Consider the following 25,119-nt stretch of genomic DNA (forward strand, 5'->3'; position numbering starts at 1 on the left):
ATACTCTCCATGTGCTAAGGAATTATCACCACTAGGTGGCAATGTCATCCCAGTATACAGAGATGAGCATTCGATGGTCCTGCCCCTTCTGGAATGGTTTTGTTCTAGTCATCAGAGGAGACGGAACCTTCACGAGAGACGGATGTTGCTGTCGTTTCGTTCCTGTTTTGCCTTAGGTTTTGGGATGAATTCAAGATCTATATTGTGTCCGTTTGGAGGTTTCAATCTTCTGTGGAATTAGGACTCGAGTGCTGTAATCCAAGCTGGGAGGATGGGAGCAGCAGGACAAAGGCGAGGACTCTGTCTCTGCGTCATATTGGTTTGTTTGGAGCAGGTTGCAGCACAGATCAAATATTCCATCGCGGAGGAAGTCAAAGTGGGAACCGTGGTGGGAAACGTGGCCAGGGATCTGGGACTGGACGTGGGCTCGTTGGCGGAGAGACGTTTTCGCATTGTTTCGGGCTCAGAGGGGGCTCAGTTTGAGGTAAATGCAAACAATGGCGTTCTCTTTGTGCGGAAAAGCGTCGACCGAGAGGAGCTCTGTGAGGGCGTCTCGCCGTGTTTAGTGAGGCTGAAATTAGTCGCAGAGAATCCCATGGAAATACATCATGTGGGCGTAGAAATTTTGGATATTAATGACAATTCGCCCACTTTTCAAGAGGAAGAGAATATTTTTGAAATATATGAGTCCGCTCTTTCTGGAAAACGCTTCCAATTACCAATCGCACATGATCCAGATGGTGTTGTCAATACGGTGCGTGCGTACAAATTAAACACGAATGAATATTTTAATATACAAATTCGAGAGCGAGGCGATGATAAGATACCCTTTTTAATTTTACTAAAGTCTCTGGACAGAGAAAAACATGCTGAGCACAGACTTGTTCTCACTGCAGTTGACGGTGGAAATCCACCAAGATCTGGAAGTCTTAATGTCACCGTTATTGTGCTTGACTCTAATGATAACCTTCCAATATTCACACAAGAAGTATATTCCATCACTTTACCTGAAAATGTCAAATTGGGCACAAGCGTTATCAAGGTGGAAGCAACTGACCAGGACGAAGGTTTAAACGGCGAAGTTGAATATTATTTTCGTGGAGAACTTGACTCTGAAATCTATGAAATGTTTAGTTTGGATAAAAACACGGGTGAAATAAGAGTCAAAGGCCAAATTGATTTTGAGAAGGTTGACGTTTACAAATTAGACGTCCATGCTACCGATAAAGGACAACCTCCTTCGACAACCGATTGCAGGGTGATCATTAAAATCGTTGACGAAAATGACAACCGGCCCGAAATCGACGTAACTTCTTTGTCAAAAACCGTAGCGGAAGATTCCAAACCTGGGACTGTCGTTTCTCTTATAAGCATCACAGACAAAGACGTCGGACTGAACGGCAAAGTCATATGTAGTCTTTCACAAAATGTCCCATTCGAACTAAAACCTTCCTTTCAGGATAACATGTACTCGTTGGTTCTGAAAGACAGACTGGATCGAGAATTCGTGTCGGATTATGACATCACAATCACAGCGACAGACTGCGGTCAACCTCCTCTGTCCACTTTTCAAATTCTGCACGTGGACGTGTCAGACGTTAACGATAATATTCCAACATTCTCGCACGATCCAATCCAACTTTATTTGCCGGAAAATAACGTGCCGGGGAACTCCATCTTTTCCGTCACCGCATTCGATAAAGACCTGAATGAAAACGCAGCGCTGACGTATCACATTAAGAGAGGACAAGGAAGTCAAGTGGACATGTCAACATTTTTAAGCATCAACCCTGAGAACGGCGACATATCGGCGCTGAAGAGTTTTGACTTTGAGACGCTGAAAAGCTTCCAGTTCCAGGTGTCGGCCACCGACGGCGGAAGTCCTCCGCTGAGCGGCAACGTGACGGTCAAGGTGTTCATTCTGGATCAGAACGACAACGCTCCGGTCATCCTGTATCCGCTCAGCTCCAACGGTTCCGCCCGAGGCGCGGAGGAGATTCCCCGCAATGCCAAAGCGGGAGACTCGGTGACTAAAGTCCGAGCCTACGACGCCGATACGGGATATAACGGCTGGCTACTCTTTTCGCTGCGGCCGCTCGGCGAGCGCGCTCTCTTTTCTTTGGACCGCTATACGGGCCAGATCAGAACACTTCGCCCGTTCACGGAGACGGACGAGGCCGAGCATCGACTGCTCGTACTGGTCAAAGACAACGGCGACGTTTCGCTCTCGGCGACGGCTACCGTGACCGTCAAACTGGCGGAGCCCAAAGAGGCTTTGGCGGCTTCCGACCATGCGGGAAGCGCGGCCGAAGAGGACGAGCGCGAGGACCGGGTGACTTTTTATCTGGCGCTGACTTTGGGCTCGGTCTCTCTGCTTTTGGTCATCAGCGTGGTGGTGCTGATCGCCATGCGCTGCTCCAAATCCTCAGAGTACACTTCCAAATATCTACAAGACGCTCATTATGACGGCACGCTGTGTCACAGCATCCAGTACAGATCGGGAGACAAACGCTACATGTTAGTCGGACCCAGGATGAGTGTTGCTTCCGCCGGCGCCCCGGGCAGCCACGCCGGCACGCTGGTTCTGCCCGACGCCAGACGTGCGGCCGCAGGGGAGGTAAGACAGAAAAAAAACTGTTTTACGATATTCTCTGATGTTTCTTGTATTTTATCGGCAGAGCTTCACGTAAACACTGGCCAATTAGCCAAATGCCGGTGAATTTCAGCAGTGGCTAGTAAGATTGCTAGCCACTAGCCACTTTGGCAGGTGTCGTTTGATGTGAACTACGGCATGTGTCGTGCAGGCGACCTAGACGCATTGTGGTTTTGATGATTTCTTCATTTCAAAGGGCAATGACATGCATTACCCACGAGACTGCACAAGTGAGGGACAACGAGGCAGGTCATTAATCACAAAAGGAAACTCATGGTGCTTGATAAACCAGCAGTTAGTGAACAATATTAAACTAAACAGGGCGGGGGAAACACACATAAGGTCCTAAAATAATGCTTGGGAATAATTCACCTCAAACATCAACATTAAAGTCATTCAATAATTCAACTTTTGACACAAAGCTGCTCAGCATGCTGGGAATTCCAGCGTCAACTTCCTCGACAATACAATATCTCGCACCAAACAAGATGAGACTACATCGCAATTCACTACAAACTTTGAGAAACAAGACAGGCATCAAAATGTCTTCCTTTCTGATATGACTGGTGGTCTTGTCCCGTTAAAAATGTGTGTTCTCCTAGCTTGGTTGTGCAAAGGGGATAAATACATTTAAAAGGGTTGACAATCTACTTTCTTCAATCTACTTCACTTGCTGAGTGGCTAGGAACTCTGGGAAACCACTCGCCACAGTGGCCGCTGAGCAAAAAAGTTCATGTCAAGCCCTGTGTACAACCCAATGGCTTGGGTGCACAGGCGGAATTTGATCCACGTTAAACTATTGTCTGTTGAGAACAACCATGTTGACATCTTAACATTAGCGGAACATTTCTGTTGTCTTGGACGAACTTCAATTTATTTAAGACCTTGTAGTTGAGGAAAACATATTGTGATACACGTTACGTTACATATGTTCCCACTTGTGTCAGTCGTGCCGACTTCTGAAGATCATCTTGATGACGAGCTCTTTGTGACTATGATGTTTGCTTATTGTTAAAGTTCACATTGATAATAACAATTTACAAGCATAGCATTCTACACTAGTCAATGTTTTCAAGAGGTACGGTGTCTGCCGATCTGTTGCAGCTGCTGTCAATCTCTCAAAGTAGTTGCACTGATCATAATATGTTGCGATTGGACTGCTGTGAGATGTGTTAAAAGTGGTGACAGGTGGATCCACATGAAGTCAATAACAATGCAAAAAGTAGCAGTAACGAAAGCACAAAACTACAACTCCAGACACCCATCGACTTCTTCATGACAACAATGAAGTTCAACATTAAACACTGCAAGGGCTCCTTCATATCTGACCAATACTGTAACATGCGAGGGGAAAACACGAGGCAAAACACTGGAGGAACAGCACAGGGCTGACATACCAACTTCTTCTTTTCCTTTTGGCTTGTCCCGTTAGGGGTCGCCACAGCGCGTCATCCTTTTCCATGTAAGCCCATCTCCTGCATCCTCCTCTCGAACACCAACTGCCCTCATGTCTTCCCTCACGACATCCATCAACCTTCTCTTTGGTCTTCCTCTAGCTCTCTTGCCTGGCAGCTCCAGCTTCATCATCCTTCTACCAATGTACTCACTATTTCTCCTCTGGACGTGTCCAAACCATCCAAGTCTGCTCTCTCTAACTTGGTCTCCAAAACATCGAACCTTGGCTGTCCATCTGATGAGTTCATTTCTAATTTTATCCAACCTGGTCACTCCGAGAGCGAACCTCAACATCTTCATTTCCACCACCTCCAGCTCTGCTTCCTGTCGTCTTGTCAGTGCCACTGTCTCTAAACCGTCCATCATGGCTGGCCTCATAACTGTTTTATAAACTTTGCCCTTCATCCGAGCAGAGACTCTTCTGTCACATAACACAGGTGACACCTTCCTCCACCCTTGCTATCTCTTCTACCTGTAGCCTCACTCTTCCCCCACCACCCCTCTCATTCATGCACATAAATTCTGTCTTACTTCGGCTCATCTTCATTCCTCTTCTTGCCAGTGCATGCCTCCATCTTTCTAACTGTTCCTCCAGCTGCTCTCTGCTTTCAATGCAGATCACAATGTCATCTGCAAACATCATGGTCCACGGGGATTCTCGTCTAACCTCAACTTTCAGCCTATCCATCACCACTGCAAACAGGAAGGGGCTCAGGGCACCTTAAATTCGTCTGTCACACCGACAGCACACCTCAGCACACCTCACCGCTGTTCTGCTGCCCTCATACATGTCCTGTAATATTCTAACATACTTCTCTGCCACTCCAGACTTCCGCATGCAGTACCACAGTTCCTCTCTGGGTACTCTGTCATAGGCTTTCTCTAGATCTACAAAGACCCAATATAGCTCCTTCTGACCTTCTGTACTTTCCCATCAACATCCTCAAGGCAGATGATGCATCTGTGGTACTTTTTCTAGGCATGAAACCATGCTGTTGCTGGCAAATACTCACTTCTGTCCTGAGTCTGGCCTCCACTACTCTTTCCCATAACTTCATTGTGTGGCTCATCAACTTTATTCCTCTATAGTTCCGACAGCTCTGCACATCACCTTTGTTCTTAAAAATGGGCACCAGTACATTTTTCCTCCATTCCTCAGGCATCTTCTCACGAACTAGAATTCTATTGAACAAGCTGGTCAAAAACTCCACAGCCACCTCGCCTCGATGCTTCCAAAACTCCACAGGAATGTCGTCAGGACCAACAGCCTTTCCATTTTTCATCCTCTTTCATGTCTTGCTAACTTCCCCCTTACTAATCATTGCCACTTCCTGGTCCACCACACATGCCTCTTCTACTCTCCCTTCTCTCTCATTTTCCTCATTCGTCAACTCCTCGAAGTATTCTTTTCTTCTAGCTAGCACACTGCTGGCACCAGTCAACATATTTCCATCTCTATCCTTAATCACGCGAACCTGCTGCACATCCTTCCCATCTCTATCCCTCTGTCTGGCCAGCCTGTATAGATCCTTTTCTCCTTCTTTAGTGTCCAACCTGCCATACATGTCATCATATGCCTCTTGTTTGGGCTTTGCCACCTCAACCTTTGCCCTATGTTGCATCTCACTGTATTCCTTTCGCCTCTCCTCGGTCCTCTCAGTGTCCCACTTCTTCTGAGCTAACCTTTTTCTTTGTATGATTTCCGGTACTGTGGGGTTCCACCACCAAGTCTCCTTCTCTCCTTTCCTGCCAGAATATACAACAAGTACTCTCCTGCCTGCCTCTCTGATCACCTTGGCTGCAGTGGTCCAGTCTTCTGAGAGCTCCTCCCGTCCATCGAGAGCCTGTCTCACATCTTCCCGAAAAGCTGCACAACACTCGTCCTGTCTCAACTTCCACCACATGGTTCTCCTCTCTGCCTTTGCCTTCCTAATCTTCTTCCCCACCACCAGAGTCATCTCACACACCACCATCCTATGCTGTCTAGCCACACTCTCCCCTACCACTACCTTACAGTTGGTAACCTCCTTCAGAAGATGTAATCCACCTGGGTGCTTCTCCCTCCGCTCTTGTAGGTCACCCTATGTTTGTGCCTCTTCTGGAAAAAAGTGTTCACTCCAGCCATTTGCATCCTTGTTGCAAAGTCTACCACCATCTGTCCCTCCAAGTTCCTTTCCTGGATGCCGCACTTACCCATCACTTCTTCATCACCCCTATTACCTTCACCAACATGTCCATGACAATCTGCACCAATTACGACACTCTCTCTCTGTCTGGTATGCTCAGAACTACTTTGTCTAGCTCCTTCCAGAATTTCTCTTTCACCTCTAGGTCACATCCTACCTATAGGGCATAGCCACTAATCACATTCCACATAACAACCTCAATTTCAAGTTTCAGCCTCATCACTATATCTGATACTCTTTTCACCTCCAAGACATTCTTAGCCAACTCTTCTTTTAAAATAACCCCGACTCCATTTCTCTTCCCATCTCCACCATGGTAAATAATTTCAACCCTGCCCCTAAACTTACAGCCTTACTGCCTTTCCACCTGGTCTCCTGGACACACAATATATCAACCTTTCTCCAAATCATCATGTCAACCATGCTGCATTACAGGGCTGAAATACCCACAGAAAGCAAAAACAGCAACTCACAAATGATACATTTAGCGTATGAAGCGAAAGTAACTATATTTTGTTGGACAATAAATGTGTGAAAGCAATGTACAATCAATCTGATACACTTTAGTCCTGTTAATACTCTCCATGTACTAAGGAATTATCACCACTAGGTGGCAATGTCATCCCAGTATACAGAGATGAGCATTCGGTGGTCCTGCCCCTTCTGGAATGGTTTTGTTCAAGTCATCAGAGGAGACGGAACCTTCACGAGAGACGGATGTGGCTGTCGTTTCATTCCTGTTTTGCCTTCGGTTTTGGGATGAATTCAAGATACATATTGTGTCCGTTTGGAGGTTTCAATCTTCTGTGGAATTAGGACTCGAGTGCTGTAATCCAAGCTGGGAGGATGGGAGCAGCAGGACAAAGGCGAGGACTCTGTCTCTGCGTCATATTGGTTTGTTTGGAGCAGGTTGCAGCACAGATCAAATATTCCATCGCGGAGGAAGTCAAAGTGGGAACCGTGGTGGGAAACGTGGCCAGGGATCTGGGACTGGACGTGGGCTCGTTGGCGGAGAGACGTTTTCGCATTGTTTCAGGTTCGGAGGGTGCTCAGTTTGAGGTAAATGCAAACAATGGCGTTCTCTTTGTGCGGAAAAGCGTCGACCGAGAGGAGCTCTGTGAGGGCGTCTCGCCGTGTTTAGTGAGGCTGAAATTAGTCGCAGAGAATCCCATGGAAATACATCACGTGGGTGTAGAAATTTTGGATATAAATGACAATTCGCCCACTTTTCAAGAGGTAGAGAATATTTTTGAAATCCCAGAGACCACTCTGCCTGGAAAACGCTTCCAATTACCAATCGCACATGATCCAGATGGTGTTGTCAATACGGTGCGTGCGTACAAATTGAACACTAATGAATATTTTAATTTACAAATTCGAGAGATAGGAGATGACAAGATACCCTTTTTAGTCATACAAAAGTCTCTAGACCGAGAAAAACACGCTGAGCACAGACTTGTTCTCACTGCAGTTGACGGTGGAAATCCACCAAAATCTGGAAGTCTTAATGTCACCGTTATCGTGCTTGACGCAAATGATAACCACCCGACATTTAAACAAGAGTTGCATTCCATCACTTTATCTGAAAATGTCAAATTGGGCACAAGCGTTATCAAGGTGGAAGCAACTGACCCGGACGAAGGATTAAACGGGGAAGTTGAATATTATTTTCGTGGAGAACTTGACTCTGAAATCTATGAAATGTTTAGTTTGGATAAAAACACGGGTGAAATAAGAGTCAAAGGCCAAATTGATTTTGAGAAGGTTGACGTTTACAAATTAGACGTACATGCTACAGACAAAGGACAACCTCCTTCGACAACCCATTGCAGGGTGATCATTAAAATCGTTGACGAAAATGACAACCGGCCCGAAATCGAGGTGACTTCTTTGTCAAAAACCGTAGCGGAAGATTCCAAACCTGGGACTGTCGTTTCTCTAATAAGCATCACAGACAAAGACGTCGGACTGAACGGCAAAGTCATATGTAGTCTTTCACAAAATGTCCCATTCGAACTAAAACCTTCCTTTCAGGATAACATATACTCGTTGGTTCTGAAAGACAGACTGGATCGAGAATTAGTGTCGGATTATGACATCACAATCACAGCGACAGACTGCGGTCAACCTCCTCTGTCCACTTTTCAAATTCTGCACGTGGACGTGTCAGACGTTAACGATAATATTCCAACATTCTCGCACGATCCAATCCAACTTTATTTGCCGGAAAATAACGTGCCAGGGAACTCAATTTTTTCCGTCACCGCATTCGATAAAGACCTGAATGAAAACGCAGCGCTGACGTATCACATTAAGAGAGGACAAGGAAGTCAAGTGGACATGTCAACATTTTTAAGCATCAACCCTGAGAACGGCGACATATCGGCGCTGAAGAGTTTTGACTTTGAGACGCTGAAAAGCTTCCAGTTCCAGGTGTCGGCCACCGACGGCGGAAGTCCTCCGCTGAGCGGCAACGTGACAGTGAAGGTGTTCATTCTGGATCAGAACGACAACGCTCCGGTCATCCTGTATCCGCTCAGCTCCAACGGTTCCGCCCGAGGCGCGGAGGAGATTCCCCGCAATGCCAAAGCGGGAGACTCGGTGACTAAAGTCCGAGCCTACGACGCCGATACGGGATATAACGGCTGGTTGCTGTTTTCGCTGCGGCCACTCGGCGAGCGCGCTCTCTTTTCATTGGACCGCTATACGGGCCAGATCAGAACACTTCGCCCGTTCACGGAGACGGACGAGGCCGAGCATCGACTGCTCGTACTGGTCAAAGACAACGGCGACGTTTCGCTCTCGGCGACGGCTACCGTGACCGTCAAACTGGCGGAGCCCAAAGAGGCTTTCGCGGCTTCCGACCACGCGGGAAGCGCGGCCGAAGAGGACGAGCGCGAGGACCGGGTGACCTTTTATCTGGCGCTGACTTTGGGCTCGGTCTCGCTGCTTTTGGTCATCAGCGTGGTGGTGCTGATCGCCATGCGCTGCTCCAAATCCTCAGAGTACACTTCCAAATATCTACAAGACGCTCATTATGACGGCACGCTGTGTCACAGCATCCAGTACAGATCGGGAGACAAACGCTACATGTTAGTTGGACCCAGAATGAGTGTTGCTTCCACCGTCGCCCCGGGCAGCCACGCCAACACGCTAGTTCTACCCGACGCCAGACGCGCGGCCGCAGGGGAGGTAAGACAGAAAAAAAACTGTTTTACTATCTTCTCTGATGTTTCTTGTATGTTTTCGGCAGAGCTTCACGTAAACACTGGCCAATTAGCCAAATGCCGGTGAATTTCAGCAGTGGCTAGTAAGATTGCTAGCCACTAGCCACTTTGGCAGGTGTAGTTTGATGTGAACTGTGGCATGTGTCGTGCAGGCGACCTAGACGCATTGTGGGTTTGATGATTTCTTCATTTCAAAGGGCAATGACATGCATTACCCACTAGACTGTACAAGTGAGGGACAACGAGGCAGGTCATTAATCACAAAAGGAAACTCATGGTGCTTGGTAAACCAGCAGTTAGTGAACAATATTAAACTAAACAGGGCGGGGGAAACACACATAAGGTCCTAAACTAATGTTAGGGAATAATTCACATCTAACATCAACTTTAAAGTCAATCAATAAGTCAACTATTGACACAAAGCTGCTCAGCATGCTGGGAATTCCAGCGTCATCTTCCTCGAAAATATATTTCATTCTAGTTTTCTCAATCTGCATCCGACATAATAAACCAGGACTATTTTACGAGTGGCCCATTTTAAACTAAATTTCATATGGCCCGCCAGACTTTACTATTTTTATATGATGTAACGTGTGTGTAGTTGCAGTGCTCAATAAAATCATGGCGATACAAAAACTCATATGATGACAGGTTTTTCCAAGTGGACTTGCTGTAAATCGTTGCTTGCACATGTACACAAAAGATCTACTGGCTCGCACCAAACAAGATGAGACTACATCGCTATTCACTACAAACTTTGAGAAACAAGACAGGCATCGAAATGTCTTCCTTTCTGATATGACTGGTGGTTCTTGTCCCGTTAAAAATGTGTGTAGTCCTAGCTTGGTTCTGAAAAGGGGATAAATACATTTAAAAGGGTTGACAATCTACTTTCTTCAATCTACTTCACTTGCTGAGTGGCTAGGAACTCTGGGAAACCACTCGCCACAGTGGCCGGTGAGCAAAAAAGTTCATGTCAAGTCCTGTGTACAACCCAATGACTTGGGTGCACAGGCGGAATTTGATCCACGTTAAACTTTTGTCTGTTGAGAACAACCATGTTGACATCTTAACATTAGCGGAGAATTTCTGTTGCCTTGGACGAACTTCAGTTTATTTAAGACCTTGTAGTTGAGGAAAACATATTGTGATACACGTTACGTTACATATGTTCCCACTTGTGTCAGTAGTGCCGACTTCTGAAGATCATCTTGATGACGAGCTCTTTGCGACTATGATGTTTGCTTATTGTTAAAGTTCACATTGATAATAACAATTAACAAGCATTTTATTCTACACTCGTCCCTGTCAGCTGTGCCATCTGTGGAGCTAAAGACTTTTTTCAATGTTTTCAAGAAGTACGGTGTATGCCGATCTGTTGCTGCTGCTGTGAATCTCTCAAAGTAGTTGCACTGATCATAATATGTTGCGATTGGACTGCTGCGTGTTGTGTTAAAAGTGGTGACTGGTGGATCCACATGAAGTCAATAACAATGCAAAAAGTAGCAGTAACGAAAGCACAAAACTACAAGAAAACGACAACTCCACACACCCATCGACTTCTTCATGACAACAATGAAGTTCAACATGAAACACTGCCAGGGCTCCGTCATATCTGACCAATACTGTAACATGCGAGGGGAAAACACGAGGGAAAACACTGGAGGAACAGCACAGGGCTGACATACCAACAGAAAGCAAAAACAACAACTCACAAATGATACAATTGAAAACTTTAAAAAAGGACACAATCGGAACATGGAAGTCGATTGGAGTTAACTCTTTCCCATTTGTCAACTGGCAACGTTACCATTTGTCTTTGACCTTTTCTCAATCCTTGTGCGTATAGCGGCTGAGCAGGTGAACTTTCCTCATGACCAAACAAGTAAAGAACTGCTTAGCGTATCTATGTACATCCCAGCATACTTCTCTCCTTGCATTTTGTCATTTTCATTTAGCGTGTGAAGCGTAATTAACTATATTTTGTTGGACAATAAATGTGTGAAAGCAATGTACACTCAATCTGATACACATTTTTGAGTCATGTTAATACTCTCCATGTGCTAAGGAATTATCACCACTAGGTGGCAATGTCATCCCAGTATACAGAGATGAGCATTCGGTGGTCCTGCCCCTTCTGGAATGGTTTTGTTCAAGTCATCAGAGGAGACGGAACCTTCACGAGAGACGGATGTTGCTGTCGTTTCGTTCCTGTTTTGCCTTAGGTTTTGGGATGAATTCAAGATACATATTGTGTCCATTTGGAGGTTTCAATCTTCTGTGGAATTAGGACTCGAGTGCTGTAATCCAAGCGGGGAGGATGGGAGCAGCAGGACAAAGGCGAGGACTCTGTCTCTGCGTCATATTGGTTTGTTTGGAGCAGGTTGCAGCACAGATCAAATATTCCATCGCGGAGGAAGTCAAAGTGGGAACCGTGGTGGGAAACGTGGCCAGGGATCTGGGACTGGACGTGGGCTCGTTGGCGGAGAGACGTTTTCGCATTGTTTCAGGCTCAGAGGGGGCTCAGTTTGAGGTAAATGCAAACAATGGCGTTCTCTTTGTGCGGAAAAGCGTCGACCGAGAGGAGCTCTGTGAGGGCGTCTCGCCGTGTTTAGTGAGGCTGAAATTAGTCGCAGAGAATCCCATGGAAATACATCACGTGGGCGTAGAAATTTTAGATATTAATGACAATTCGCCCACTTTTCAAGAGAAAGAGAAGATTTTTGAAATATCTGAATCCATAACTGCTGGAAAACGCTTCCAATTACCAATCGCACATGATCCAGATGTTGTCGTGAATACTGTGCGTGCATACAAATTAAACACTCATGAATATTTTAATATACAAATTCGAGAGCGAGGCGATGATAAGATACCTTTTTTAGTCATACAAAAATCTCTAGACCGAGAAAAACAGGCTGAGCACAGACTTGTTCTCACTGCAGTTGACGGTGGAAATCCACCAAGATCTGGAAGTCTTAATGTCACCGTTATCGTGCTTGACTCTAATGATAATGCTCCACAATTTATGCAAGAAGTATATTCCGTAACTTTATCTGAAAATGTGAAAATAGGAACAAGCGTAATCAAGGTGGAAGCAACTGACCAGGACGAAGGATTAAACGGGGAAGTTGAATATTATTTTGGTGGAGAACTTGACTCTGAAATGTATGAAATGTTTAGTTTGGATAAAAACACGGGTGACATAAGAGTGAAAGGTCAAATTGATTTTGAGAAGGTTGACGTTTACAAATTAGACGTCCATGCTACAGACAAAGGACAACCTCCTTTGACAACCGATTGCAGGGTGATCATTAAAATCGTTGACGAAAACGACAACCAGCCCGAAATCGACGTGACATCTTTGTCAAAAACCGTAGCGGAAGATTCCAAACCTGGGACTGTCGTTTCTCTAATAAGCATCACAGACAAAGACGTCGGACTGAACGGCAAAGTCATATGTAGTCTTTCACAAAATGTCCCATTCGAACTAAAACCTTCCTTTCAGGATAACATGTACTCGTTGGTTCTGAAAGACAGACTGGATCGAGAATTAGTGTCGGATTATGACATCACAATCACAGCGACAGACTGCGGTCAACCTCCTCTGTCCACTTTTCAAATTCTGCACGTGGACGTGTCAGACGTTAACGATAATATTCCAACATTCTCGCACGACCCAATCCAACTTTATTTGCCGGAAAATAACGTGCCGGGGAACTCCATTTTTTCCGTCACCGCATTCGATAAAGACCTGAATGAAAACGCAGCGCTGACGTATCACATTAAGAGAGGACAAGGAAGTCAAGTGGACATGTCAACATTTTTAAGCATCAACCCTGAGAACGGCGACATATCGGCGCTGAAGAGTTTTGACTTTGAGGCGCTGAAAAGCTTCCAGTTCCAGGTGTCGGCCACCGACGGCGGAAGTCCTCCGCTGAGCGGCAACGTGACGGTGAAGGTGTTCATTCTGGATCGGAACGACAACGCTCCGGTCATCCTGTATCCGCTCAGCTCCAACGGTTCTGCACAAGGTGCGGAGGAGATTCCCCGCAATGCCAAAGCGGGAGACTCGGTGACTAAAGTCCGAGCCTACGACGCCGATACGGGATATAACGGCTGGTTACTGTTTTCGCTGCGGCCGCTCGGCGAGCGCGCTCTCTTTTCTTTGGACCGCTATACGGGCCAGATCAGAACACTGCGCCCGTTCACGGAGACGGACGAGGCCGAGCATCGACTGCTCGTACTGGTCAAAGACAACGGCGACGTTTCGCTCTCGGCGACGGCTACCCTGACCGTCAAACTGGCGGAGCCCAAAGAGGCTTTCGCGGCTTCCGACCACGCGGGAAGCGCGGCCGTGGAGGATGAGAGCGAGTACCGGGTGACTTTTTATCTGGCGCTGACTTTGGGCTCGGTTTCTCTGCTTTTGGTCATCGCCGTGGTGGTGCTGATCGCCATGCGCTGCTCCAAATCCGCAGAGTACACTTCCAAATATCTACAAGACGCTCATTATGACGGCACGCTGTGTCACAGCATCCAGTACAGATCGGGAGACAAACGCTACATGTTAGTTGGACCCAGAATGAGTGTTGCTTCCACCGTCGCCCCGGGCAGCCACGCCAACACGCTGGTTCTGCCCGATGCCAGACACGCGGCCGCAGGGGAGGTAAGACAGAAAAAAACTGTTTTACTATCTTCTCTGATGTTTCTTGTATGTTATCGGCAGAGCTTCACGTAAACACTGGCCAATTAGCCAAATGCCGGTGAATTTCAGCAGTGGCTAGTAAGATTGCTAGCCACTAGCCACTTTGGCAAGTGTAGTTTGATGTGAAGTACGGCATGTGTCATGCAGACGACCTTGAGACATTGTGGTTTTGATGATGATATTCTTCATTTCAAAGGGCAATGACATGCATTACCCACTAGACTGCACATCCTACCTGTCACATCCTACCTGTGGGGCAGAGCCATTAATCACATTCCACATAACACCCTCAATTTCAAGTTTCAGCCTCATCACTCGATCTGATACTCTTTTCACCTCCAAGACATTCTTAGCCAACTCTTCTTTTAAAATAACCCCGACTCCATTTCTCTTCCCATCTACACCATGGTCAAATCATTTCAACCCTGCCCCTAAACTTACAGCCTTACTGCCTTTCCACCTGGTCTCCTGGACACACAATATATCAACTTTCTCCAAATCATCATGTCAACCATGCTGCATTACACGGCTGAAATACCCACAGAAAGCAAAAACAGCAACTCACAAATGATACAATTGAAAACTTAAAAAAAAGGACACAATAGGAACATGGAAGTAGATTGGGGTTAACTCTTTCCCATTTGTCAACTGGCAACGTTACCATTTGTCTTTGACCTTTTCTCAATCCTTGTGCGTATAGCGGCTGAGCAGGTGAACTTTCCTTATGACCAAACAAGTAAAGAACTGCATAGCGTATCTATGTCCATCCCAGCATACTTCCCTCCTTGCATTTTGTCATATACATTGAGCTTATGAAGAGAAAGTAACTTTATTTTGTTGGACAATAAATGTCTGAAAGCAATGTACAATCAATCTGATACACATTTTTGAGTCCTGTAAATACTCTCCATGTGCTAAGGAATTATCACCACTAGGTGGCAATGTCATCCCAGTTTCCTGGGATGAGCATTCGGTGGTCCTGCCCCTTCTGGAATGGTTTTGTTCAAGTCATCAGAGGAGACGGAACCTTCACGAGAGACGGATGTTGCTGTCGTTTCATTCCTGTTTTGCCTTAGGTTTTGGGATGAATTCAAGATACATATTGTGTCCGTTTGGAGGTTTCAATCTTCTGTGGAATTAGGACTCGAGTGCTGTAATCCAAGCTGGGAGGATGGGAGCAGCAGGACAAAGGCGAGGACTCTGTCTCTGCGTCATATTGGTTTGTTTGGAGCAGGTTGCAGCACAGATCAAATATTCCATCGCGGAGGAAGTCAAAGTGGGAACCGTGGTGGGAAACGTGGCCAGGGATCTGGGACTGGACGTGGGCTCGTTGGCGGAGAGACGTTTTCGCATTGTTTCAGGCTCAGAGGGGGCTCAGTTTGAGGTAAATGCAAACAATGGCGTTCTCTTTGTGCGGAAAAGCGTCGACCGAGAGGAGCTCTGTGAGGGCGTCTCGCCGTGTTTAGTGAGGCTGAAATTAGTCGCAGAGAATCCCATGGAAATACATCACGTGGGCGTAGAAATTTTGGATATTAATGACAATTCGCCCACTTTTCAAGAGCTAGAGAAGAGTTTAGAAATATATGAATCCATAACTGCTGGAAAACGCTTCCAATTACCAATCGCACATGATCCAGATGGTGTTGTCAATACGGTGCGTGCGTACAAATTAAACCCAAACGAATACTTTAATTTACAAATTCGAGAGATAGGAGATGACAAGATACCCTTTTTAGTCATACAAAAGTCTTTAGACCGAGAAAAACATGCTGAGCACAGACTTGTTCTCACTGCAGTTGACGGTGGAAATCCACCAAGATCTGGAAGTCTTAATGTCACCGTTATCGTGCTTGACGCTAATGATAACCACCCGACATTTAAACAAGAGTTGCATTCCATCACTTTATCTGAAAATGTCAAATTGGGCACAAGCGTTATCAAGGTGGAAGCAACTGACCCGGACGAAGGATTAAACGGCGAAGTTGAATATTATTTTGGTGGAGAACTTGACTCTGAAATCTATGAAATGTTTAGTTTGGATAAAAACACGGGTGAAATAAGAGTCAAAGGTCAAATTGATTTTGAGAAGGTTGACATTTACAAATTAGACGTCCATGCTACAGACAAAGGACAACCTCCTTTGACAACCGATTGCAGGGTGATCATTAAAATCGTTGACGAAAATGACAACCGGCCCGAAATCGACGTGACATCTTTGTCAAAAACCGTAGCGGAAGATTCCAAACCTGGGACTGTCGTTTCTCTTATAAGCATCACAGACAAAGACGTCGGACTGAACGGCAAAGTCATATGTAGTCTTTCACAAAATGTCCCATTCGAACTAAAACCTTCCTTTCAGGATAACATGTACTCGTTGGTTCTGAAAGACAGACTGGATCGAGAATTAGTGTCGGATTATGACATCACAATCACAGCGACAGACTGCGGTCAACCTCCTCTGTCCACTTTTCAAATTCTGCACGTGGTCGTGTCAGACGTTAACGATAATATTCCAACATTCTCGCACGATCCAATCCAACTTTATTTGCCGGAAAATAACGTGCCAGGGAACTCCATTTTTTCCGTCACCGCATTCGATAAAGACCTGAATGAAAACGCAGCGCTGACGTATCACATTAAGAGAGGACAAGGAAGTCAAGTGGACATGTCAACATTTTTAAGCATCAACCCTGAGAACGGCGACATATCGGCGCTGAAGAGTTTTGACTTTGAGGCGCTGAAAAGCTTCCAGTTCCAGGTGTCGGCCACCGACGACGGAAGTCCTCCGCTGAGCGGCAACGTGACAGTGAAGGTGTTCATTCTGGATCAGAACGACAACGCTCCGGTCATCCTGTATCCGCTCAGCTCCAACGGTTCCGCCCGAGGCGTCGAGGAGATTCCCCGCAATGCCAAAGCGGGAGACTCGGTGACTAAAGTCCGAGCCTACGACGCCGATACGGGATATAACGGCTGGTTACTGTTTTCGCTGCGGCCGCTCGGCGAGCGCGCTCTCTTTTCTTTGGACCGCTATACGGGCCAGATCAGAACACTTCGCCCGTTCACGGAGACGGACGAGGCCGAGCATCGACTGCTCGTACTGGTCAAAGACAACGGCGACGTTTCGCTCTCGGCGACGGCTACCGTGACCGTCAAACTGGCGGAGCCCAAAGAGGCTTTCGCGGCTTCCGACCACGCGGGAAGCGCGGCCGAAGAGGACGAGCGCGAGGACCGGGTGACTTTTTATCTGGCGCTGACTTTGGGCTCGGTCTCGCTGCTTTTGGTCATCAGCGTGGTGGTGCTGATCGCCATGCGCTGCTCCAAATCCGCAGAGTACACTTCCAAATATCTCCAAGACGCTCATTACGACGGCACGCTGTGTCACAGCATCCAGTACAGATCGGGAGACAAACGCTACATGTTAGTCGGACCCAGAATGAGTGTTGCTTCCGCCGGCGCCCCGGGCAGCCACGCCGGCACGCTGGTTCTGCCCGACGCCAGACGCGCGGCCGCAGGGGAGGTAAGACAGAAAAAAAACTGTTTTACTATCGTTTCTGATGTTTCTTGTATGTTATCGGCAGAGCTTCACGTAAACACTGGCCAATTAGCCAAATGCTGGTGAATTTCAAGATTGCCTCTTGCACTAGCCACTTTGGCAGGTGTAGTTTGATATGAACTACGGCATGTGTCATGGAGGCAACCTAGAGGCATTGTGGTTTTGATAATGATATTCTTCATTTCAAAGGGCAATGACATGGATTACCCACTAGACTGCACAAGTGAGAGACAACGAGGCAGGTCATTAATCACAAAAGGAAACTCATGGTGCTTGATAAACCAGCAGTTAATGAACAATATTAAACTAAACAGGGCGGGGGAAACACACATAAGGTCCTAAACTAATGCTAGGGAATAATTCACATCAAACATCAACTTTAAAGTCAATCAATAAGTCAACTTTTGACACAAAGCTGCTCAGCATGCTGGGAATTCCAGCGTCATCTTCCTCGACAATACAATATATTTAAGTCTAGTTTTCTCAATCTGCATCCGACAATATAAACCAGGCCTATTTTACGAGTGGACCAGTTTAAATAAAATTTCATATGGCCCGCCAGACTTTACCATTTTGATTTGATGTAACGTGTGTGTGTGTTTGCAGTGCTCAATAAAATTATGGCGATACAAAAACTCATATGATGACAGGTTTTTCCAAGTGGACTTGCTGTAAATCGTTGCTTGCACATGTACACAAAAGATCTACTGGCTCGCACCAAACAAGATGAGACTACATCGCTATTCACTACAAACTTTGAGAAGCAAGACATGCATCAAAATGTCTTCCTTTCTGATATGACTGGTGGTCTTGTCCCGTTAAAAATGTGTGTAGTCCTTGCTTGGTTGTGCAAAGGGGATAAATACATTTAAAAGGGTTGACAATTTACTTTCTTCAATGTATTTCACTTGCTGAGTGGCAAAGAACTCTGGGAAACAACTCGCCACAGTGGCCGCTGAGCAAAAAAGTTCATGTCAAGCCCTATGTACAACCCAATGACTTGGGTGCACAGGTGGAATTTGATCCACGTTAAACTTTTGTCTGTTGAGAACAACCATGTTGACATCTTAACATTAATGGAGAATTTTTGTTGTCTTGGACAATCTATCTATCCATCCATCCATTTTCTACCGCTTATCCGGGTCGGGTCGCGGGGGCAGTAGCTTTAGCAGGGACGCCCAGACTTCCCTCTTCCCAGCCACTTTATCCAGCTCTTCCAGGGGATCCCGAGGGGTTCCCAGGCCAGCCGAAGGACGTAGTGTCCTGGGTTGTCTCCGGGGTCTCCTCCCGGTGGGACGTGCCCAGAACACCTGACTGGGGAGGCGTCCGGGAGGCATCCGGATCAGATGCGCCAGCCACCTCATCTGGCTCCTCTCGATGTGGAGGAGCAGCAACTCTACTCTGAAGATCCTCCCGGATGACCAAGCTTCTCACCCTATCTCTAAGGGAGAGCCCGGACACCCTGCGGAGGAAACTCATTTCGGCCGCTTGTATCCGGGATCTCGTTCTTTCGGTCACGACCCACAGCTCGTGACCATAGGTGAGGGTAGGAACGTAGATCGACAGGTAAATCGAGAGCGACGCCTTTCGGCTTAGCTCCTTCTTTACCACAATGGACCGATACAAAGTCTGCATCACTGCAGACGCCGCACCGATCCGCCTGTCGATCTCCCGTTCCATTCTTCCCTCACTCGTGAACAAGACCCCAAGATACTTGAACTCTTCCACTTGGGGCAGGATCTCATCCCCGACGCGGAGAGGGCACACCACCCTTTTCCGACTGAGGACCACGGTCTCAGATTTGGAGGTGCTGATTCTCATCCCAGCCGCTTCACACTCAGCTGCGAACTGCTCCAGTGAGAGTTGGAGATCGCGGCTTGATGAAGCCAACAGAACAACATCATCTGCAAAAAGCAGAGATGCCATACTGAGGCCACCCAAACGGACCACCTCTACGCCTCGGCTGCGCCTAATTCTGTCCATTAAAGTTCGGAACAGAATCGGTGAGAAAGGGCAGCCTTGGCGGAGTCCAACCATCACCGGGAACGAGTCCGACTTACTACCAGATATGCGGACCAAACTCAGACTCCGGTCGTACAAGGACCGAACAGCCCGTATCAGGGGGTTCGGTACCCCATACTCCCGAAGCACCCTCCACAGGACTCCCTGAGGGACATGGTCGAACGCCTTCTCCAAGTCCACAAAACACATGTAGACTGGTTGGGCGAACTCCCACGCACCCTCGAGGACCCTGCCGAGGGTGTAGAGCTGGTCCACTGTTCCACGGCCAGGACAAAAACCACTCTGCTCCTTCTGAATCTGAGAGTCGACTTCCCGACGGACCCTCATCTCCAGCACCCCTAAATAGATCTTACCAGGGAGGCTGATGAGTGTGATCCCCCTGTAGTTGGAACACACCCTCCGGTCCCCCTTCTTAAAAAGGGGGACCACTAACCCAGTCTGCCAATCCAGAAGCACTGTTCCCCATTGTCCACGCGATGTGGCAGAGGCGTGTCAACCGGGACAGCCCCACAACATCCAGAGCCTTTAGGAACTCCGTGCGAATCTCATCCAGCCCCGGGGCCTTGCCTCCGAGGAGCTTTTGACCACAACCCCAGAGATAGGAGAGCTCGCCTCAGAGAACCCAGACTCTGCTTCCTCATGGGAAGGCGTGTCGTGTCTTGGACTAACTTCAATTTATATAAGACCTTGTAGTTGAGGAAAACATATTGTGATACACGGTACGTTACATATGTTCCCACTTGTGTCAGTAGTGGCGACTTCTGAAGATCATCTTGATGACGAGCTCTTTGCGACTATGATGTTTGCTTATTGTTAAAGTTCACATTGATAATAACAATTAACAAGCAGAGCATTCTACACTCGTTCCTGTCAGCTGTGCCATCTGTGGAGTTAAAGACTGTTTTCAATGTTTTCAAGAGGTACGGTGTATGCCGATCTATTGCTACTGCTGTCAATCTCTCAAAGTAGTTGCACTGATCATAATATGTTGTGATTGGACTGCTGTGTGTCGTGCTAAAAGTGGTGACAGGTGGATCCACATGAAGTCAATAACAATGCAAAAAGTAGCAGCAACGAAAGCACAAAACTACAACTCCAGACACCTTTCGACTTCTTCATGACAACAATGAAGTTCAACATTAAACACTGCCAGGGCTCCGTCATATCTGACCAACACTGTAACATGCGAGGGGGAAACACTGACATACCAACAGAAAGCAAAAACAACAACTCACAAATGATACAATTGAAAACTTTAAAAAAGGACACAATCGGAACATGGAAGTCGATTGGGGTTAACTCTTTCCCATTTGTCAACTGGCAACGTTACCATTTGTCTTTGACCTTTTTTCAATCCTTGTGCGTATCGCGGCTGAGCAGGTGAACTTTCCTCATGACCAAACAAGTAAAGAACTGCATAGCGTATCTATGTACATCCCAGCATACTTCTCTCCTTGCATTTTGTCATATACATTTAGCGTATGAAGCGAAAGTAACTATATTTTGTTGGACAATAAATGTGTGAAAGCAATGTACACTCAATCTGATACACTTTTTTGAGTCCTGTTAATACTCTCCATGTGCTAAGGAATTATCACCACTAGGTGGCAATGTCATCCCAGTATACAGAGATGAGCATTCGGTGGTCCTGCCCCTTCTGGAATGGTTTTGTTCAAGTCATCAGAGGAGACGGAACCTTCACGAGAGACGGATGTGGCTGTCGTTTCATTCCTGTTTTGCCTTCGGTTTTGGGATGAATTCAAGATCCATATTGTGTCCGTTTGGAGGTTTCAATCTTCTGTGGAATTAGGACTCGAGTGCTGTAATCCAAGCGGGGAGGATGGGAGCAGCAGGACAAAGGCGAGGACTCTGTGTCTGCGTCATATTGGTTTGTTTGGAGCAGGTTGCAGCACAGATCAAATATTCCATCGCGGAGGAAGTCAAAGTGGGAACCGTGGTGGGAAACGTGGCCAGGGATCTGGGACTGGACGTGGGCTCGTTGGCGGAGAGACGTTTTCGCATTGTTTCAGGCTCAGAGGGGGCTCAGTTTGAGGTAAATGCAAACAATGGCGTTCTCTTTGTGCGGAAAAGCGTCGACCGAGAGGAGCTCTGTGAGGGCGTCTCGCCGTGTTTAGTGAGGCTGAAATTAGTCGCAGAGAATCCCATGGAAATACATCACGTGGGTGTAGAAATTTTGGATATAAATGACAATTCGCCCACTTTTCAAGAGGTAGAGAAGATTTTTGAAATCCCAGAGACCACTCTGCCTGGAAAACGCTTCCAATTACCAATCGCACATGATCCAGATGGTGTTGTCAATACGGTGCGTGCATACAAATTAAACCCAAACGAATATTTTAATTTACAAATTCGAGAGATGGGAGATGACAAGATACCCTTTTTAGTCATACAAAAGTCTCTAGACCGAGAAAAACACGCTGAGCACAGACTTGTTCTCACTGCAGTTGACGGTGGAAATCCACCAAGATCTGGAAGTCTTAATGTCACCGTTATCGTGCTTGACGCAAATGATAACCACCCGACATTTAAACAAGAGTTGCATTCCATCACTGTGTCTGAAAATGTCAAATTGGGCACAAGCGTTATCAAGGTGGAAGCAACTGACCCGGACGAAGGATTAAACGGCGAAGTTGAATATTATTTTCGTGGAGAACTTGACTCTGAAATCTATGAAATGTTTAGTTTGGATAAAAACACGGGTGAAATAAGAGTCAAAGGCCAAATTGATTTTGAGAAGGTTGACATTTACAAATTAGACGTCCATGCTACAGACAAAGGACAACCTCCTTCGACAACCCATTGCAGGGTGATCATTAAAATCGTTGACGAAAATGACAACCGGCCCGAAATCGAGGTGACTTCTTTGTCAAAAACCGTAGCGGAAGATTCCAAACCTGGGACTGTCGTTTCTCTTATAAGCATCACAGACAAAGACGTCGGACTGAACGGCAAAGTCATATGTAGTCTTTCACAAAATGTCCCATTCGAACTAAAACCTTCCTTTCAGGATAACATGTACTCGTTGGTTCTGAAAGACAGACTGGATCGAGAATTAGTGTCGGATTATGACATCACAATCACAGCGACAGACTGCGGTCAACCTCCTCTGTCCACTTTTCAAATTCTGCACGTGGACGTGTCAGACGTTAACGATAATATTCCAACATTCTCGCACGATCCAATCCAACTTTATTTGCCGGAAAATAACGTGCCAGGGAACTCCATTTTTTCCGTCACCGCATTCGATAAAGACCTGAATGAAAACGCAGCGCTGACGTATCACATTAAGAGAGGACAAGGAAGTCAAGTGGACATGTCAACATTTTTAAGCATCAACCCTGAGAACGGCGACATATCGGCGCTGAAGAGTTTTGACTTTGAGACGCTGAAAAGCTTCCAGTTCCAGGTGTCGGCCACCGACGGCGGAAGTCCTCCGCTGAGCGGCAACGTGACGGTGAAGGTGTTCATTCTGGATCGGAACGACAACGCTCCGGTCATCCTGTATCCGCTCAGCTCCAACGGTTCCGCCCGAGGCGCCGAGGAGATTCCCCGCAATGCCAAAGCGGGAGACTCGGTGACTAAAGTCCGAGCCTACGACGCCGATACGGGATATAACGGCTGGTTACTGTTTTCGCTGCGGCCGCTCGGCGAGCGCGCTCTCTTTTCTTTGGATCGCTATACGGGCCAGATCAGAACACTTCGCCCGTTCACGGAGACGGACGAGGCCGAGCATCGACTGCTCGTACTGGTCAAAGACAACGGCGACGTTTCGCTCTCGGCGACGGCTACCGTGACCGTCAAACTGGCGGAGCCCAAAGAGGCTTTCGCGGCTTCCGACCACGCGGGAAGCGCGGCCGAAGCGGACGAGCGCGAGGACCAGGTGACTTTTTATCTGGCGCTGACTTTGGGCTCGGTCTCTCTGCTTTTGGTCATCAGCGTGGTGGTGCTGATCGCCATGCGCTGCTCCAAATCCTCAGAGTACACTTCCAAATATCTACAAGACGCTCATTACGACGGCACGCTGTGTCACAGCATCCAGTACAGATCGGGAGACAAACGCTACATGTTAGTTGGACCCAGAATGAGTGTTGCTTCCACCGTTGCCCCGGGCAGCCACGCCAACACACTAGTTCTACCCGACGCCAGACGCGCGGCCGCAGGGGAGGTAAGACAGAAAAAAAACTGTTTTACTATCTTCTCTGATGTTTCTTGTATGTTATCGGCAGAGCTTCACGTAAACACTGGCCAATTAGCCAAATGCCGGTGAATTTCAGCAGTGGCTAGGAAGATTGCTAGCCACTAGCCACTTTGGCAGGTGTCGTTTGATGTGAACTGTGGCATGTGTCGTGCAGGCGACCTAGACGCATTGTGGTTTTGATGATGATATTCTTCATTTCAAAGGGCAATGACATGCATTACCCACGAGACTGCACAAGTGAGGGACATCGAGGCAGGTCATTAATCACAAAATAAAACTCATGGTGCTTGGTAAACCAGCAGTTAGTGAACAATATTCAACTAAACAGGGCGGGGGAAACACACATAAGGTCCTAAACTAATGCTAGGGAATAATTAACAGCTAACATCAACATTAAAGTCAATCAATAAGTCAACTATTGACAAAGCTGCTCAGCATGCTGGGAATTCCAGCGTCATCTTCCTCGGCAATATATTTAAGTCTAGTTTTCTCAATCTGCATCCGACACAATAAACCAGGCCTATTTTACGAGTGGCCCATTTTAAATTCAATTTCATATGGCCCAACAGACTTTACTATTTTTATATGATGTAATGTGTGTGTAGTTGCAGTGCTCAATAAAATCATGGCGATACAAAAACTCATATGATGACAGGTTTTTCCAAGTGGACTTGCTGTAAATCGTTGCTTGCACATGTACACAAAAGATCTACTGGCTCGCACCAAACAAGATGAGACTACATCGCTATTCACTACAAACTTTGAGAAACAAGACAGGCATCGAAATGTCTTCCTTTCTGATATGACTGGTGGTCTTGTCCCGTTAAAAATCTGTGTCGTCCTAGCTTGGTTGTGCAAAGGGGGTAAATACATTTAAAAGGGTTGACAATATACTTTCTTCAATCTACTTCACTTGCTGAGTGGCTAGGAACTCTGGGAAACCACTCGCCACAGTGGCCGGTGAGCAAAAAAGTTCATGTCAAGTCCTGTGTACAACCCAATGACTTGGGTGCACAGGCGGAATTTGATCCAGGTGAAACTTTTGTCTGTTGAGAACAACCATGTTGACATCTTAACATTCGGGAGAATTTTCGTTGCC

General features: G+C 46.8%; 4 protein-coding genes across 11 annotated transcripts in view; all 4 read left to right on the plus strand.

Annotated features, from left to right (window-relative positions):
• LOC133484589 (protocadherin alpha-C2-like) overlaps positions 1–25,119 on the plus strand; it is a 285,315-nt gene that overhangs the window by 15,590 nt on the left and 244,606 nt on the right. Inside the window, exon 1 of one of the 8 annotated variants that reach the window (XM_061787435.1) lies at positions 11,656–14,187. The exons of 4 other annotated variants lie outside the window; for them this stretch is intronic. In XM_061787435.1, the coding sequence (XP_061643419.1) occupies positions 11,842–14,187 (2,346 nt within the window). In that variant the 5' untranslated portion in view covers positions 11,656–11,841. Of the gene's footprint in view, positions 1–11,655; positions 14,188–19,802; positions 23,988–25,119 lie in introns of those variants that run through there. 3 more of the 8 variants (XM_061787421.1, XM_061787437.1, XM_061787425.1) reach the window with 3 other exon arrangements.
• LOC133484713 (protocadherin gamma-A11-like) lies at positions 128–3,019 on the plus strand. Its single transcript, XM_061787698.1, has one exon. It carries the CDS (start codon positions 272–274, stop codon positions 2,717–2,719), a length of 2,448 nt encoding a protein of 815 aa, XP_061643682.1. The 5' UTR covers positions 128–271; the 3' UTR covers positions 2,720–3,019.
• On the plus strand, positions 6,998–9,873 carry LOC133485247 (protocadherin alpha-8-like). The gene has a single exon (XM_061788669.1). The coding sequence runs from the start codon at positions 7,141–7,143 to the stop codon at positions 9,586–9,588; it is 2,448 nt and encodes an 815-aa protein (XP_061644653.1). The 5' UTR covers positions 6,998–7,140; the 3' UTR covers positions 9,589–9,873.
• LOC133485248 (protocadherin alpha-8-like) lies at positions 15,049–18,688 on the plus strand. The gene is made up of 2 exons (XM_061788670.1): positions 15,049–17,743; positions 17,969–18,688. Exons 1-2 carry the CDS (start codon positions 15,398–15,400, stop codon positions 18,119–18,121), a joined length of 2,499 nt encoding a protein of 832 aa, XP_061644654.1. The 5' UTR covers positions 15,049–15,397; the 3' UTR covers positions 18,122–18,688.

This window comes from Phyllopteryx taeniolatus, chromosome 10, assembly GCF_024500385.1.
Source record: "Phyllopteryx taeniolatus isolate TA_2022b chromosome 10, UOR_Ptae_1.2, whole genome shotgun sequence".
Lineage (NCBI taxonomy): Eukaryota > Metazoa > Chordata > Actinopteri > Syngnathiformes > Syngnathidae > Phyllopteryx > Phyllopteryx taeniolatus.